The following is an 18,889-nucleotide window of genomic DNA, read 5'->3' as shown; positions in this document are numbered from 1 at the left end:
TTTTTCCCAAAGTGCTCTTTGCTATTTCTGTGTAGTTAACTGTATGCCCCGTAGCAGCATCCATAGAATAAATCAGGAGTTTGTGGATACTACATTCTTAAGCCTGCGCATTAAAAGTCAGGAGTTTACACAACTCAGATGTGTCTTTGTGGTTTTGTATTTGCTGAAGCTGGCTACAGGTGAAATTGTTTGGACAGATAATGCCACAAGAAAGAAGAAAAGATGAAATCCATGACTTGCTGTATTCACCAATGACATAATAGGGAGCAGCAATTCCAACATTACAAGGTTTAAAATCCCTGATTGCAGTGAGTAGACATGGGATGCCATGCTTGGTCAACACAAGGGCCTGAACTTACAGAATAGTCGGTCGGTCACTCCCATTCACTCTTTCAAACCTAACAGACGGCTCATTAACAGAAGAAACATGTTTTAACAACAAACGATTATACACAGAACCTAGCACTGCGAGTGGAATTGCAACACCTGCAGAGACCCTTAAAGCTAATTTGGGAGAAATCCTTTGAGTGAGACATTAACTCAGCACAAATGCTATGAAAAAAACTCAATTAACATTTAACCAAGTGATGAAATACAACAATACAAACAAGTGAGCCTCCAGGCACAATGAAAATAAGCCCTCATTAGCCAGATGGAAATTATTAAAATAAGATAATAAGAAGACCTCCCTCAGTGCACGGCTGTGCGGGGGTGAAAAAGTTAAATATGTTGCTTTTATTTACCACAGACGAACATTAACAACGAATATTCATAAGAAGGAAAAAAAACTGTTTATCTCACAAGCACACAATTCCAATTTGAGAACGTAAACAACTTACAAACTTATTATATTTGACTTACTTTCTTTCTGTGCTTTAACGCTTGTTAATTTTTTGATTTCAGCTTGAAAAAAAAATTACTCTAGCCTGCTAAATAATGCTGATGTCCTTTAAAATGACTAAATCACAGCTTTGGGCAGCTTTGTGGATGGCTGCATTGATTTCAGAGTTGCTGGTCTTTAACTTCGACAGCTTGCTTATCTTGTCTCTGTATCATAATGGAATTAAAGCATTAGAAGCAGAAGCGCAAGCTACAAGAGCGGAAATTATCCCAACTTTTTTTTTCTTTCCCAATATCTACTATTAATAAAGTCTCATATCATTCTAAGGACTGCTTATTCTCTCATTCTTGCATTTCACTGTAGTTGCCTCAAACCATCTTCCTGACACACATTCCTGACCCCACTGATGAATAAAGGATTGCTTTGGGATCTGTGCTCTGTCATTCAATTCTCCTCACTCTACTCACCATCTCCCTGAATCTGTTGAATTTGAATTTCCGTCTGTACCAGTCAGTTATCTATTTTTCAACCCCCACAGCCTCACTCTTTATGACTTCCTCCAGACTCTGTAAAGGATGATAAAGAAAACAATAAACCGAGTATTTATGTAATATCCTGCAATATGATGTTCTCGCAGTGGCTGTGAGGCAGGACTGCAGCAACACGACAGCCACATGCATGCAAAGCTTGGCTGTACAGATTTGATTTATGGAACACCATCAGCCCTCATATCCACTACTATTACTGTACTCAACTGCATTTTTTCCCTACACTTGCTGCATGGATTGATTGCACAATTTATTTACTTTGTGACAGATTTTAAATAGGAAGCATCAAACCATTGAGTAACCTTGATGCAAGTGCGGCTACAAGGCTGCTGCTCTGAAGAAAGCAAAGTGTGGAAATGTACATTTCTGTTCTTTTCAATTGTCCGTGCAAGGGTCACAGTTAGCTGCTTTCATTTTGCATTAATCTAACATCAGTGTAAGTTGTTTAAACTGTGCGAGATACATGCTCACACCTAAATTGCATGACTCATGAAGACATGTTCATTGAATTAGAGAATACAGGGAAGTAAAGATATCTAGCCTTTTGAGGGATTTTAGCTAAAGTAATACAATAAGTGTGCTGGTAGGGATTCAGTGTCTTTATCAAGAACCTTTCAGCAGTGTGAATGCACATTTGCTTTTGTGGGGATTGAATGTATGACTGTATAATTCAGTCTCTCAAATAACTAGGTCACCCCTTTGCCCGTATTACAATGTGACGTTCTTGTAATTAGTCCCTGTGCTAGACTGTGTGCATATATGGAATATGAGCAGTGCCATCAGTCCATTGTCTATTGTTAGCTATTTCATCAACTTTATCTACTAGTTAATGTATGAACCTTTGCTTTTTGTTGCCAGAGGCCCAGAGCAGAGAATCTAAAATTAATATTTCATAGTGCTCCAAACCTGTCAGACAAATTTATGTAGACGTTCCGTCAATAAATGGTTGAAAGATTGATGGAATATGATGTCCCCGGGTGGAGCATGAAGCAGCTGGCGGGAGTGTTGATACTGTTTTACTGTTAGTTATTTCTTCTAATCTATGGGGCAGCCAGCTAATGCAGTGTTGCATGCGTCAGTGCAGTGAAAGCAAAAGAGCGTAATGTCCCATTTTGCTGTGTATCAGTGTGTGTATGACCACATCTAACATGCACATGACTGTGTTTAATCAGCACAAGTATTTATCTAAACCTATCATACAGCATCAAAATTATATGTGGAAGAGAACTGACTGCAAATTAGTTGAGAAGTGCAGTGAATCTCTTTTAGCTACTAGTTAGATTATGAAGATTTTGCTGTATCAATTCAATATGTTTCAGATTGGGTTCCATTACAGGACTGATCATTTAATATTGTAAAGAGATTATCAGTATTATTAGTTATTTACATTTGTCAGCTGTGGCTGACAGGTGAATGCAACCAATTCCTAACTAAACTGTGTGTAGCCTAATTTGGAATATAACAGAATTTCACACCCAGATTTTGAAAAGGGTTTCAGCCGAGCTCCAGCTGGTTTTTACTCAATTCTGTAATTAAGATGTACAAAGACCATGTTTTTAAAGATTAATGAGCAGAAATTACCATGAGCTCTCTGTGCCTCTGTGACATTTGTCTTCTACCTGCAGGTCCTGGGGCATGTGCCCAGAGGGTTGCCTGGAGGCCCACAACCATCCATGGAATCCAGAATGGACACTCAAAATGGACAATTACAGAAAAGGCAAAGATCTAAAAGCTGACCAGGAAAATGTGTTTTTAATTAGTGTTTTTTAAAAGGAGAAGACTAAAGCAAATGTAAATTAGTTTTGCACTTGGAGAACACACTTACTAAAATCAGCTGACTATACTTACAAATGAAATATGGTATTTTCTGGCCATTTTTAATCACAAAAATCCCACTCAGGCTCGTTTCCTTTCTGTCACAAGTTACAGAGACAGAAAAGTTTCAAGCATATTTACACATAAGCAGCCGCACAATACCTGCCCGTCATTTTGTTTTTCTCAGTTCGTAGTTTCATAGCTAAAATTCTCTGTCATCGTTATCAATTAGCTGAATGCCAATGCAAATGCTGCATGTTTTTGCACAGAGAAAACCCACAAGCCAAGGACAGAAGGACTGCTTAATATTAGTTGTGACAATGACAGATCCAAACCCCTGGAACGGCCTTCAATAGATTTGACATGGTCCCTTCTTGCCAGATCTGTCAAACTCCTCTTGAACTTTTCTTTCTATTATTTTGTGGTGAGGAACACAGTACCGCCTAGAGCAGCTCCTGCATGGGTTTGAAGTAATGTGCTTTACCCTGACAGTGACGATAAAGGGCCTGGGCTTGGTGGGGGTTGGGGGGTGGATAAACAACGCGCAGGTCTCCAGAGAGCTTTCTGTGAATATGAAGGTTAGCGCCACAGTTTTATGCCAATGTAAGGCTGGCATTTGCTTCAAGTGGTCCACAAAGCCACAGCAAGCAATTAATGAACACCCTGAGCATTGCACTGAAAAAGAATTGACCTTCCTTTGCTCTCTGTAACCACTCGCAAAGCTTATCCATGAAATGACAAGGCTAAATTAAATTTTATTTCATTTGCATCATTGGCTTCATGGAGGGTGGCAATTTTAGCCCAAGCCTTGGCTAGTTAAACAGCCTCTTAACTGTGTGACAGCCATGCGTGGTTTATACAGTCTACTTTCTGCAGTTTTTTTTAAACCCATAGTAAATATACAAGAACGATGCCAGCGTCGTTACGGCGGAGTTATGGGATCTCGAGTGCCGTTTGATAGAGCAGAAGTCCTGTTTCAGAACAGCTGTGTTATCTTGTCTAAGTGGAGGAATTTCCTTATGAATTCAAATCAGTATAATTTCTTAAATATACGGACATTACAGATGGTGGTCTGACTGACTGCTGGGTTCTTTATCCAGTGAGTGTAATTCCCTCAGCAAAATTACATCAGTGACAAGAGCCAGATTGTTAGCCTAAAACTCAAGTGCGAATTAGAGAAAGGGTTTTAATCTGGCAGTTTTGCATGTAAAACAAATATTTGCATCACAAGGAGTTGGCATAGCATCCTCTGATCAGCTGATTACCATAGTGATGAGACTCTTCAAAGGGAAAACTTTCTTCTTCGGGGGGGTTGAACTCAGAGTTACAGGTTATAAGCTGCAATATTGACTGTCTCTGAGGGCATGTTCTGCTCAGCAGCAGGAATATGGAACACTCCACTGTTGATTATAATGAAGTTGCGGGGGGAAAAAAGGCAAAAGCTTACTTTGGGAAGAGGGGGAAAAAAGAAGCAGTCTCTTTCTGACAGAGCTCATTATCCTCTCTGAAGGTGTTCGAAGCTTTAAAAAGCAGCAGCCGAGAGAGAAGAAGAAGGGGAGGAGTTGGCGATGGGATATATAGAAAGGTTGGATATTTGTGAAGAACTTAACAGTAGTGATCCATTTCTTAATTATTCCACCAGGACCATATTTTCCTCAGTTCCCTAGCTAATAAACGCCCTACATATGGTACCTTTAGCAAAGAGAATTATTCTGCTCCCCAACAGACAGGCTTCAGGGTGACCCTTGCTATCTGAAATGTGCTGACACCTCACTTCCTGGAACAGTTAAAGGAAATAGTGGTAATGATGGGATTGGGGTTGAATGATTAGTGGATCCAAATGAAATGTCCCGCTTTTTCCCCTTTAATAAAACAGAGGGTTGTTTCTGCACTTAATAATATACTGTAAGTTAATATTAGTCATCATAATGCGGGAAACTGAAGAATAAGAGGGGCTTTTTGAATGAAGCAGTGGAAATGGAAAAAGAATTTTGGATGCCCTTCCACAGCACTTTGTGTGTGTGTGTGTGTGTGTGTGTGTGTGTGTGTGTGTGTGTGTGTGTGTGTGTGTGTGGGTTGCTAGACATTTCCTTTTTTTCTGATACTGTTTCTCAGCACTGCAGCACTGTAGCAAAGGGATGGATCTCCCTTAATGTGGGCCTATTTGAGAGAGAGAGAGAGAGAGAGGGAGACCATGAGTAGGGAATCACAGAAATGAAAATGATGTCGCAGCATGTCAGGGCGGCAGCAACATGCAGCTCTGATATTGCGATAACAAGCATGTTGCAGAGACAGAGAAAGCTGTGAAGTAACAAAGCGGCTTGGACACCCCATCCAAAGCTTTTTGAATCCATTTGTTTTAGAAGGCTGCTGAAACGGGGTGGCATGCTGCCAGTTTTCAGATCTTCTCTGCGTGTGTGTAACAGAGAGACTCAGATGCATGTCTCAAGGTAAGGACAGGATACCCGAAGACTTGCACCTAATACTTGAAACAATCCTGCAGAAATGAATAGACTGACTAATGCTTAACTTGTTTGGCTGACTATACGCACTGCAGCTTTTCTGCCGCTCTAATGTGCTGTAATCCATCAATCTTTGAGTCACCTCCATGCAGGATCATACACGCATAGCACATTTGCATTCTACGTGGTCTCCACAAAGTACAGCACCACTACTGTTGTTCTGCACTCCTGAATAATAAATGGCATCTAGCACAAAACCGGTTCTCCTTGCTCTGTGGATTTAAGTGTAATTGATCCATACATTGTTACTGGCAGTACAGGAGTCACACAAACACCATCTCTGTCCATTGATTCTGCTAAATCTCGGATCAGGAGGTGTAAAATAAGATTACATATAGGTGGGAGCTACTGCTGGATAAGCTCTGAGTTGCACTTTAAAAGGTAGAGGCCATTAAGCTGTGTGTGTGTGTGTGTGTGTGTGTGTGTGTGTGTGTGTGTGTGTGTGTGTGTGTGTGTGTGTGTGTGTGTGTGCTGAATCCATTGAAGCCGCCCTGTGACATCACGCTGCCGAAGAGGGATGGCTCAGCTAAACTTTCATCCCACAAATATTCATGCCTATTTAATTATCCAGAATCACTTTATTCCACATGAATTATGAATATTAATGAACAGGGGGAAGGGCAGCGAAAGGGTGTGCTGTGTATATGCTCTGCCTAAAGGAAAGATTGGTGTTACACAAGGATGTGCGCAGCCACCAGTCAATCGCTTCACAGTCACAACAAACGCTCCAGGGCAGAGGTCAGATGCAGAATTAGCCTTGTGTGGCTAAATGGCCTTAAGATTTCACCCATATATGACCAGACCATGGGTGGCTGCTGATGGCCTATTTCTGGGATCCTGCTGTGACTTTCCCCCTTGGCAACTGCACATTTGGATTTTGTCTTGCCCTTGAGCATTGTTCCCATTTTGTCATGTTTTTCTTCTTCCCCTATTAATTAAACCAATGCAGCCAAGTCTAACATAAAGGCATAAACCTAGTCATATAAAAAGAAATGAATGCATTAACCTTAATGTTGGTAAAGGTATGAGGTGATGGATTTAAGTTAAATATCATGATTTCAAATTGGGACCTTGCTTTCCTGATTTTAAATTTTAGTTTTGCTGACCATCATGCCATATGTACAGACTGGCAAACACGATAGTGAACCTTTCTTATACTTAAATCAACAATAGAAAAAGTCTTCTGGTATCCACATAATGCAACGTTCCTGAAAATGTAGAAAAATGCTTCTGTGATGGAAATATCAGCCCATTTAGAAACCTTTAAAGTTAGAAGAAACCTGAAAGTGGGCTGCAGGCTAAAGGAGAAACATAAAAGAGAGTATTCCTATGACAATAGATTTAAAGTCCTCCACTTAAAAAAGAAAAAGAAACTCTCTTGGCATTGTTTTTTCCCCTTTCTTTTTTTCCTTCCTTTCTATGAAGCACAGGAACCCTCTCACATGCCTGCAGATAAAAAGCAGCTCTGTCAACCCACTATCACTGGATCAATGCTGCCATCTACTGCTACACTTCCACACTTGTCAGGATACAGCTCATTACAGTATTTAGTGCTGTCTAATTACTGAAATGGTTGTTTTCAGGCAATGTTAATTATTTAAATCATATCTAATTCGGTTTAGAAAGCATGCATTTTTTCCCACTGGGTTTCTAATGAGCTTTTTTACAGATTTAGCGGGTGTGCCTGTTTCATCTTGCTCTTCATTTATCCATTTCCCTCATCACTGCACACTTTGTCCTGTGTTTTATTCTTGCAGTGGTTTCTTGAATTCCTTCCAATAGTGTTGGGTAGGGGTGGGATAGCATCAGGGAGATGTATGGGGTAATGGCAATGTTGGATCCAAAAATAGATTCAAGGGCTTTAGTCATCAAATAGCATACTGCACAGGTGTAGTTTTATGGTCTAGGCTCTTTTTTATTGCTTCCATTGCAACCTTGCAGTACTATAAATCATAAGCATTTTGTTGGAGTGTACCGAACACATCAAGCATTTACAGCTATGCAACACAGCACTGATCCCCCGAGACCCGATGACAGCCAAGATTTGGTGTTAAATTGCAGTGTTTATTGCCAAATGAGTAACAGAAGTGATGGAAACACCACCTTACATACAATGTCTCACAGATACATGAATGGAGGTATGGATTTTTTTTTTTTTTTTAGTGTGCAGTCCACAAATTTCCTATATACAAAATCAAAAGGTGGGTGGGTGGCTGCTTTTCCAATTGCGAATGATAGACCATCCCTGCTTCTGCCACTCAAGCTTAATCATACCAGAAATTGTGAAAAGCTTCCCGGGGCATGAAGGAGAAAGTCATTATATTTTAAACTGGTCTAATTAATATGGAGGACTGGCATTGACTGTAAAATTATCTGATTAAGATGAGAGTAAAGCCTGTCATGCTGCTTGCCTGACCTCCACTATAACAAGATCACCACCATCAGATGCACTTATTTCGAGAGCATGTACCAATGACCTACAGATTTTTTAATAAAAAAAATAAATTAGTTAGAAAGACTTAAAATGATTTGGTAAAAAGAACAGGTGAAAATGATGTCTGCAAATATGATAGTCATTTGTGGGAGCTAATCATTTCAATCTGCAGGCCAGCTGTATTCTTAGTATTCAGTATTCTGTCGATTTCACTGAAGAAAATTGAATATGTCACAGTATGTGAATAACTCAATAATTAATGTCAATGTTGTTCCTACTGTGACAAAGGCCTATTAATAGCAGTTAATTAAATATTTAGCTAATTAAATAACTAATTTTAATGTCACACTTTCAAGGTCATTTTTCATGCTGGTTCTCTATTAACAGTGTCAACACTGTCAGTGATAGCTGTGTTTCTCCTGCCGTCATAAGTCCCAAAGTCGGCTCAGAAAAAAAGGGTTGAACAGCACACCACCATATCTGTTTTTTAATAAAGGTTTTTCAATTTTAGGAGGTCCTGCAACTGCAGATTAGAATTTAAACAGCTTAGTTTTTTTTTTTTATCTCAAGATTTAAAGTAAATACTACTTATAATAATATTAATAATAACTGGTATAAAACTGACAACATATTCTGTCTCACAGAAGCATGAATAAAATTAGATAATAGTCATCTACTATTAATGTTGCGTGGTCAAGTATAGCTATTAAGTAACCACTATGTGAGCAGTAAAATTCACGTGTTTTGATGATTATATTTCTGCATTTTATTAACATAATGTATCGGATTTAGCTTGTGATACCAATGTGAACCCTAGCCTCCTATTACAGTTCTAAGATAAGTAAAAGAAAAATTGTAACTGAACATGCAAAGATAAAAAAAAAACATATTCAAATAAATTTAGGCTTCTGCGACATGTAGTGTTTCTTGTCCTCTTTAAATCCACAACCAACCTAGTGACGTGGTCAGTGACGTGCGACAATATTGCATGACTACAAATTTGGCTGTCAAACAAATCGATTATAATTTAACGTGCAGCGATTTAATTTTGTATAAAATCTGTCATTAATTCAGCAGCTCTCCTGGTGTGTGTTTTTGTTGAGAAGTGCCATATAATACATTACATTTAAAATTTTATTATGTATATTAATTTAGAATATAGCATGTTTTTAAATATACGTTGTGAAGGCCCGAAATTAAAAGTATGCGGATGTCGTGAAAGAGCCGTTGAAAGGATAACGCGTTTTACTTTACGGCAAGATTGGCCTTCCGCTTTTTGTGTGTCGCAGTGGAATTTGGCTGGACTTTTGCGTTTGTGTTGCTAACAGTGGTTTGGGATTTGCTTAAATACAATGGGAATAGAGGAGGAAACGGACCGCACCGTCTTCATAAGAAACCTAGATACTAAAGTGACGGAGGAGCTTTTGTTCGAGTTGTTTTTACAGGTGCTGCTTTCGCCACTTGTGCACAAAACTAGAAACTGTTGGTAGCATAATAGCTAGCTAGTGGCACAGAAACCGCTTACAAATAAAGTCACCGGAATGTACTAACACGTGGAGCTGTAAGCTGTATTGTGCGGTAACAAATGTGTCTCGTTTACATGTCTTTTGGTGTTTTACACATGCGTTGTGTGTAGTGGTTTTTCACCCCCGAATCACAGTAGCTAGCTAGTTAGCTGTCGTTAGCTTTAGCCGTTGATCACAAGCTTTTGTTTACGAAATTCGTTGATCCTTTCTGCAGGCAGGACCTCTTGTCAAAACCAAAATTCCAAAGGACTCGGATGGGAGACAGAAGACGTTTGGCTTTGCCGTATACAAACATGACGTGTCCGTGCCCTACGCCGTGCAACTACTAAACGGAACCATGCTGAATGGGAGAAATATCCATGTGCAGTTCAGATCAGGTGAGCTGGCATTTTTGTTGCTTTGAATTATGACGTAAATATTTCAACGTGTTTTGTGCATTTATGTGGTTTCAACACTGAACGTTTCAGTTAATGTTTGACTATCCAGAAATAAGTAACTAAAAAGCTATCACAGACAAAGCTGCGACCATCATATTTCACGCAAAGAAGTAGACGTCAGTACTTGAGTAAACTACTGTTAGTGTTACTGAAAAGCAATGACCCATGTACAGTAACCACCACACCCTACACCCGATAGGGATTCTTTGGTTTCGGTGTTGTGCACAGTTGTCGGTGTGCATAGTAGGTTAAAAGGAATAGAAGTGAGACAAAACCTTGAGCGACTTAGTAGTTGAATTAAATCACTCAAGTCTACGGAAAACCAAAGGGTTTCAGTCTTAGAATGGATTGTGCATTGACTTTTTAACATATAAAGATATGTCTTTTCAGACAAGGTACTAGGATGAGACAGTATAGTTAAAAGTTGTATCACTTCTTTTTCACTGCATTGTCTGACTTATATAATTCTACCTCACTCTGAAATGCAGACTGCCTTGTTTGCAAAGTTTTCCTCCAGAAAGTAATTTTTAGTATACATTTATATTTAACCATGTAAATCAGCACTTGGGTATGGAACTATTTTACTAGATAGTGTAGCTGTAGCATTTTGGGTAGTTAACTCCTCTAAACATAGTTGGCAATAAACATGGTAGCCAACATCACTTGTGATTGTTTCATTACAATTAATTGAAGGAATACAAATGCACAAGACTAAACGCGGGTAAACTATTTTACTATTTCTTTATTTTTTTTAAATTTTAAGTTTAAAAAAATGAGCAAAGGTAGAGTTAGTTCCTGTCTAAAACTGCTCACACACTGTGCTTTCCACATGTGGTATGTTGCATGTAAAGCACCACAATTTCAAGTGGTGTTTACTTTGATTGTGCTCATAAGAAGCCATACATTTTTTTATGCAGATGTCTGCAAAACTAGGCAACAAGAACCAATATTATTTAGATGCGTAACTGCCTCTAAAGCCCAGAGCAAAGACAAACCTGTCCCTTTAAAATATTACTTCACATGGAAAAAATGTATTTCCTCTTGGCACATCAGATATTTATTGGCAGTGTTAGTGAAGTGTGTGACCCAACCCAATTTTCCAAAACCTTTGCGACTTAACCAAATGCCTGACGGCCAAGGACCAGTAAAAAAACATGTTAGCTGTCAAGCCAGTAGCCCGTTTGGGCCTGTTCAAATATAACTTCAATTTCACATGTAAAGCAAACAGGCTTTGGATTACTTAATATATTATCATGCTTTTTACAACTACACTGTACAATGTACTATTGCTGTGTGATTTATTACTATTACTGAAGGTTGCTTGCCATACCAGTACCAACTAGATTTAAATCTTAATATAAAATGAATAACAGTAGGGTGGACATTAGGTAAGGCTGCACTTTTAGTAGCAGGGACCTCTGGCTAATACGTTGGGTTGTGTGTTGGGCTCGTAGCCGAAAACTATCTTTACTTTGTTGTCTGCGTCAACTTTTGCTAGCGAGAGACAGAGAGAGGCGTTGAAAGGCTGCTCCAACTGAACTTATTGTTTCGGAGGAAAATGTGAACACAGTGTACAGTTGAGTCTAAATAGCTTATTTACAACTGGGCTCGTCAGGCACTCTTTTTGGCTTCAGTGGTTATTATTATATTTACATGCTTCCATTTCACGTTTCTGCTCGGTGACAACTCGTACTTTTCGACTCTCCTTTTTCTCCCTCCCTCGCTCACAGACACATAACGGGTACGGCAGTCCATTCTCCCTGCAGCACGGACTACACTGCCCATGAGGCTACATTCTTTATGGCTACGCCTGTATATTCAATTATTTTTTGAATAATAATTTTTTAAAATATTTACGTCATTGTGCGGTAGGGCTGCTACAAACGATTATTTTGATAGTCGACTAGTCACCGATTATTTTTGCGATTAGTCGACTAATCAGATCATGCATCCATTGGGTGTAAAACGTACAGCTTATTGCACCAGCAGCATCTGCTCTTATATAACTATCATTAGCTTACAGCTTTAAGTGTTTAAGGTATGTGCTAACTTAAAATAAAGACAAGATGATAGTTTATTAAATTTTAATGAAATTTGCAGATTGTTTCGGTGAAGTTTAATAAGCTCCTTGCTATCTAAAATATAACGGGACACTGGAGTATATTCTCGAGCATCTCACGCTTCTGATAATCAGTTGTCTGCTTGACGTTTATTCAGCTGTGTAAAAACTACAACTTTAATCTCAGCCAAACCGATTTACTCAGGAACAAATAAAATACTAAAAAAAAGCCAAACAATAACATTTTAAAGTTCTCTAAGTGACTTCTATATGTTTAACCTGAGTAGCGAAAGACGGTGGTGGGTTTGAAAACGATTTGCCGGGAGTCCGGTGTTCACACCGGCTCTAGTGAGCTTTGCCCCCGGCTAGCTATCGAGCTAGTGGGTAACAGACATCTCTGAAAACGTCGGAGCGCTTTTGAAAATATGTGGTGTCTTGATAAACTGAGCAGATATTTGAGATTTACACAGCTACATTCTCGCCTGAAAATATGTTAAACGTTTATTTTGTGACCCATAAAGAATAATAAGAGTAATATTAAAACTAACTAGCTGCCGCCATTGTTAGAAACTGAGCAGGGCTGCGCTTTGAATTCTGGGACAGAGCTACTTCTTCTTCGGGGTTTAACGGCAGCTGGCATCCTTGTACATGCAGTACTGCCATCTTCTGTTTCAGTCCGTTATTACACTCTTAAATCCATCCATCCATCCATTCGCTTCCGCTTATCCTTTTTCAGGGTCGCGGGGGGCGCTGGAGCCTATCTCAGCTGTCATAGGGCGAGAGGCGGGGTACACCCTGGACAGGTCGCCAGTCTGTCGCAGGGCTTACACACAGGGACAGACAACCATTCGCACTCACATTCACTCGCACATTCACACCTAGTGGCAATTTGGATTATCCGATTAACCTATCCCCACAAGCTGTGCATGTCTTTGGACTGTGGGAGGAAGCCGGAGTACCCGGAGAGAACCCACGCAAACACGGGGAGAACATGCAAACTCCACACAGAAAGACCCCGGCCTGATGGTGGAATTGAACTCAGGACCTTCTTGCTGTGCGGCAACAGTGCTAACCACCTTGCCACCGTGCTGCCACTCTTAAATCCTACTACTTATTCCTGCTCCTTTTGTGATCTTACAAAGCTTCAAACGACGCGTCGACTATTAAATTAGTCGTCGACGATTTTGATAGTCGACGTAATCATGACTAGTCAACTAATCGTGGCAGCCCTATTGTGCGGGCAGCAAGTAGAGGTGACATGGGCCGCGGGATTGAGACACAGACATTAGAGCCTCTTAATGCATGTTTTGTTTGGGTTTCCGCCGGTGTGGAATTAGCAAAACTAGAGAGGGCATAGCCTAACATATGAAACAGGAAAAGACCGCTGTGTAATCCATTTATTTCAACAAAGTAAATGTATTCTGAATACCACCCTTTTAAACGGTAACTGTAACGCAATACAGTTACTCATATTTTGTATTTTAAATACATAATGCCAGTACATGTATTCTGTTACTCCCCAACACTCGTTAAAAGGCTGATGACAAAAAAGAAAATGTTAGTGGCATTTACACCACAAAGATTTATTTTAAAGCTTTGGTTAAGTATTTTGGAGAGTTAGGTGTTCACATAATTTAATTGTAAATCTAGTAATACAATATGCTATATCATTAAAAGCTACGGGGTAGTGTGTGTATAAAGTATAGTTAGTTTTCTGTGCTTGTCAGTGTTTAGGGTCATTTAAAATGATTTTTATATAATTGCATGAATTAGTGTCAACTAGTGTCTGGTGCTTTGCTCATGTATGAAAACACAGACATATGTTAACTTTATATTTTTATTATGATCAATATTATTAATTCTATGTGAATTATATCCTATATATTTATTGCTCTTCTGCTTTGTGAGTCATTGTATAAGACAAAGTAGTCAATTGCAGACACTATAGGTGTCACATTTTGATCAACAGTTATTTACATATATGCGTAATAACACGTTCCAGTGACCTCAAAAATGTCACTGCACTTAAAATTGATTTACAAACAAAAACATGCACGTAACATAGCCATAATTTAGCCATTCATTTTGAGTCAGCTACTATATGTAATATATATGATTTGTAAGGATTTAAGTATTTTAAAAATAATTCCCGACGGCTGTATAGATGTTTATAGTCTTGGTATCCTTGGTAGTTTTTCTTATCATTTTCATCTAGATTAATTAACACTTGTAGGAGGGGCTAGGGGAAAGAGTTTAATTCAATTCATTTTAAGTTTAATTTTTTTTTATATAGCAACAAAACAACAATAGTAACCTAATGGCATACATGCATTTGCTATATTACTAATATATTAAGATTACTGCAATGATATTTATTTTTCTTAAAGAGTGTGTGTTTGTCATATCATTTGGTATGGATCAAGTATATATATATGCTTTCTTCTTTTTAATATAAATTTTGTTTTGCTCGCTCATAGGCAGCAGTCATTGCAGCAATCCAGGGAGCTCACAGAATTCAAGTCCTGCAAGTACCCCAAATCCCCATGGCCAGAGGTAAGAGAGTGTCTCACAGCATCAAAAGTTATCATCTTATTGTACCAATTAAGATGCTCACATGCTGTTAATAAGAGGAAAGACTAACAAGTTTCACTGTCAAGTATTAAAATATTCATTAAAAAAATAAAGTCCATTGAGACTGTGGTAATATGTCACCAAACCCCCCCAAAACAAATCAGTACTTTGGAGTCACACTTAACTACAGTTGTGATGTAGTAGAATTAAGTCAGGTGCTTCAAGTCACCATTACTATAGCACCTGAGCTTTGAATTATAAAGTTAATGAATAAATGAATAAAAATTGTGTAGGCTGTTCAAAACAGGCTGACTGTTGGACTAAAGAATTCAAAAACATTATCCAATCATAAGTGTATATAAGATTTACGACCCTTTTGCTTTTTGTATGGCTGTAAAATGGAATGAATAATAGTCATTAAAATTTCTTCCTATGCTGATTAGCAAGTTAAAGCTAGTTTGGTGAAAGCAGCATCTTTCAGTTGTAAAGTGAAATGAAAATGGAGTTAAGCTCATGTTTGTGATGCCTAGTTCTTTTGGATATCACAGTCACCAGATAATTTCTAATCTGTCACAAATATATCCTTCCATGGTAGTAGAGGCGAAAATTTCCTCAAGATAATAGTCATATTTAAACTCTAAATGTATGCCACGTGGTCCATGTGACACGAATATAGTCATTGGCACAGGTCTGTCAAAGTGCAGATGTAAACACATGGAAACCATGAACTGGTCGTTGTTGCCTTATTCCATTACATCACTTCAGGAAAACACGTTTGTGAGTAGATAATGGAAATGAGAAAATGACCCAAATATTCTGAGAATTGTCCCAGCCAGTCACATAACTTTATAATTTTTATTACACTTGGAGAAGACGAAAACAGGAGTGCACACGACTAAGTTAGTAGACATTTACATATTGCTGTTGGTGCCAGAAACAAGTATGTTCTTATTTAATCAACGTACTGTGTCATTTGCTTTGATTCCCATTAGACATCAGCCTCTCTCTCTCCCCATCTGTCTCTCTATGAGATGTTGTTAATAAGCAAGGTGCAAAGTACACAGATGACAGCTGAGCAAACTGGTGTACGTCTGGATTACATAGAAAATGAGTGAAAATGTTTGTATGCAGGCTGCATCTGAGTAAGCAGGCATAGCCACTAAACTGGAGTGATGTTTAATGATATTCTGCACAGGTGTGTCAGTGCTAGTGTGCAATGGGAGGGGCTGGTGCTGGCACTGCCAACATTACCCACACTTGGCAAATTAATCCGATATTGTGGGTGTGTATTGTGGCACAAAGTGTCACACACTTCGGCAGCATTTGAAGTGTGATGTAATCATTAAAGAAGGAAGCTAGCTGTTTCAAATGGCTGTTGCATACTTTTGCACTACTTTTAAAACCAGTTTTTAACCTCATGCATCAGATTTTGGTCAATTTGAAATATTTTGTTAATTTCAATTTTCAATTTAAATATTTTGTTAATTTAAAATTAGTCAACTAGTGAAATTTTCTTTCCGCAATCTTTTTCTAAAAGAAAAGTAAATTATAAATTGCGAAATGTTTTGTAGGTTTTTTTTGTTATTTTGTTGTTAGAGGTAGATTGATTTTTATATTAGTGGGTCAGTGAAGTACTCCAATATAATTTTTGGCTCATCCTGCAAAACTAGTTATAATAAATTATAATAATATAATATAATGATGTTAAAAATAACTTATGTGGTCATGGGTGCTGTCCTATAGCCTTGCAGTAACTAGCAGCTTTGGTAGAACCTTCTAGTAGTTTGAAGTTTACGTAGACACTGAAGTTCTCCTCAGTCACTGGTCCCTTCAACTACAATAGTTACTGTAAGTTGTTGGGGCAGCTGTGGATTAGGAGATAGAGCGGGTCATCTGGAAATCCAAAGGTCGACGGTTCAATCACCAGCTACTCAAGTCTTCAAGTGTCCTTGGGCAAAACACTAAGCACTGAGCTTCCCCCAATGCATCCAGAGTGTGTGTTGCTTAGTTAGGACCAAAGCACTCATGAATTTGTGTGTGAATAGGTGAATGAGGCTTGTAGTAAAAAGGGCTTTAAGTGCTCAAAGTAGAAAAGCAAAATAGAAAAAGTTCTAATAAAAACTTAATGTTGATCTTATTTGAAGACCCTTATAAATTGCTATTTCCACACTCCTACAGAACCCCAGCCCAATTCAGCTCTCCACCATATACTCCTCCACACCAAATACAGAGATCCTTTTCTTCTCCCGATAATCTGCAGAAGCATGCCATGGTAAGTTTCTATTTCAAAAAACAATACTGTATTGCCATAATGGACAGAATTCATATGCGTTATTCAAGGATTGCACTTGGCTTCTTTTATGTTCAACTAGCTCTGTTATTGTGTAACAAATAAGTCAATATGTAAGCCGTGTGTAAAACAGGACTTTTTATTTTCCCTCCATTTGTAGATGAACAACATGATGTGGCAGACTCACATGAAGCAAATGGACCAGTTAAACGGCTCCTTAAAACCTCCGCAGCGGCAGACGTTTGGAGGTGGAAAGTCCACCAGTGGTGACTCACGGCATCATGACAATACTCCCTATCGGCATCACGCATCCCAGAATAACAGCACTGGCAGAAGCCAGCGCTACGCGGAGGAGCCGGGCTCTGGCCGTCATCAGCAACACGGCCACGGCCGAGAGAGCCACCACCACCATCATCAACACCAGAGCAACAGGAGTGGCAACCGTCACTATGACAACAGAGGCGGCAATAGACCATATGATGATAGGGGTAGCAACCGTGGCTACCAAGACAGTAGATGGCAACGATACTGAGATGTAAAAAAAAAAAAAAAAAAATTTAATTCTGTACAGACTTAAGTTCTTCAGATTTGAGGACACTTTTCTAAAGATGATGAACTATGTAGAAAAACATTATTGTGTATACTCAGGTTGTTTGTAATGATCCTATCAGTTTTAAGATTTAATAACTCATGCCTTAGACACATTTTTTTAATTATTTTTATTTTACTTTTAAGGCATTTTAAAATTTGTACTCTTCTTTCGTGTGAGCTTTTCATCACAGACGTTGCAGATATTTTGTAGGGTGTCATTTTGTCATGAGAGCAAGGACAAAAGCTATAATTAGTAGCGATTTTTAGAATACGAGGGGGGAAAGTATTAAAAAAAGAAATTGGGCAGTTTTTTTATGTTATGCAGATAATATTTAAACGGTGCTGCCATAGTTAAAAACGAAAATCTTCAGGTACTTTGCAAAAAAAGAACAATAACTTTCAGATTCCACCAGCACCACTTACTACAACAGGGCACTGACTTTTTCTGATTGTAACATCGTCTAACCTTGCTCTTTTCCAGAATTTTTTTTTACTCTTATGTGTAAGACTGTTTTAAAATGAACATTTGCATTATTATTATAAAGCCCTTTTCATTTGACTGCTGCCTTGTCTTTCATCTGGCTACAACTCAAATACTTTAGGCTCTTGGCTCTACATCGTGAACCTATTTACAGCTCTTTGTGTATGCAGCTAAGTTAAGTAAGTAGGCTATTGTATGTTGATGCTACATGCTGTAATGAATGCACACAAGGCCTTATCTGCACCTATAAATGGACCTCGTGTAACTAATATGCTTGTGCAGTGGGTTATGAAGTAATCTACAGGTGGCGCCACACACATCCTTTTATTGAATCAATTAAGGTGGTAAATATAACTGAGCCACATGATCAGCTCCTATTTGACCTTTCAGTTCATGATGCTTTCAAGTCTATACATAGGTTTGACACTCATTCTGTACTCTTGACTACATTCAGTTATGTTTGGGTTTACTGCTTATTCGCTAGAGTCCCACGTAACCGGTTCTTGTTCACCGTTAGCAAGTGGCACAGGTTTAGGTTTGTGCGACTTCGCAGAAACGAAAGGTAGTTCATTGTTCCAACTTAAAATTAGCAGGACTTTGATCCCTACCATCTGACGGTGCGATCAGGCTTTGTGTCCCGGTCTGTTTCTCGTGCAGTGGTCGTCAAATCACTTAATGTCTGTATAGATGTCATAATTACCCTTCCGAAAGCGCTTATGCCACTAACAGCGGCTCCCGTGCAATATCGACAACTAGATCCCTCAGTAAATCTCC

At 38.8% G+C, this 18,889-nt stretch overlaps 1 protein-coding gene across 1 annotated transcript; it reads left to right on the top strand.

Annotated features, from left to right (window-relative positions):
- Positions 1-9,368: 9,368 nt before the first annotated feature.
- rbm7 (RNA binding motif protein 7) lies at positions 9,369-17,611 on the top strand. The gene is made up of 5 exons (XM_026193433.1): positions 9,369-9,605; positions 9,901-10,063; positions 14,660-14,735; positions 16,932-17,025; positions 17,204-17,611. Exons 1-5 carry the CDS (start codon positions 9,513-9,515, stop codon positions 17,573-17,575), a joined length of 798 nt encoding a protein of 265 aa, XP_026049218.1. The 5' UTR covers positions 9,369-9,512; the 3' UTR covers positions 17,576-17,611.
- Positions 17,612-18,889: the final 1,278 nt, after the last annotated feature.

Source organism: Astatotilapia calliptera, chromosome 14 (assembly GCF_900246225.1).
Source record: "Astatotilapia calliptera chromosome 14, fAstCal1.2, whole genome shotgun sequence".
Classification (NCBI taxonomy): domain Eukaryota; kingdom Metazoa; phylum Chordata; class Actinopteri; order Cichliformes; family Cichlidae; genus Astatotilapia; species Astatotilapia calliptera.
This window is presented reverse-complemented; position numbering and strand designations above follow the sequence as displayed.

What these genes read in the sequence shown, in the direction of transcription:
- rbm7 (XM_026193433.1), top strand. Translation starts at nt 9,513, where the DNA reads ATGGGAATAGAGGAGGAAACGGACCGCACCGTCTTCATAAGAAACCTA. An exon ending in CCATGTGCAGTTCAGATCAG is followed by an intron (nt 10,064 to 14,659) that starts GTGAGCTGGCAT and finishes GCTCGCTCATAG; the next exon opens with GCAGCAGTCATTGCAGCAAT. An exon ending in CCAAATCCCCATGGCCAGAG is followed by an intron (nt 14,736 to 16,931) that starts GTAAGAGAGTGT and finishes ACACTCCTACAG; the next exon opens with AACCCCAGCCCAATTCAGCT.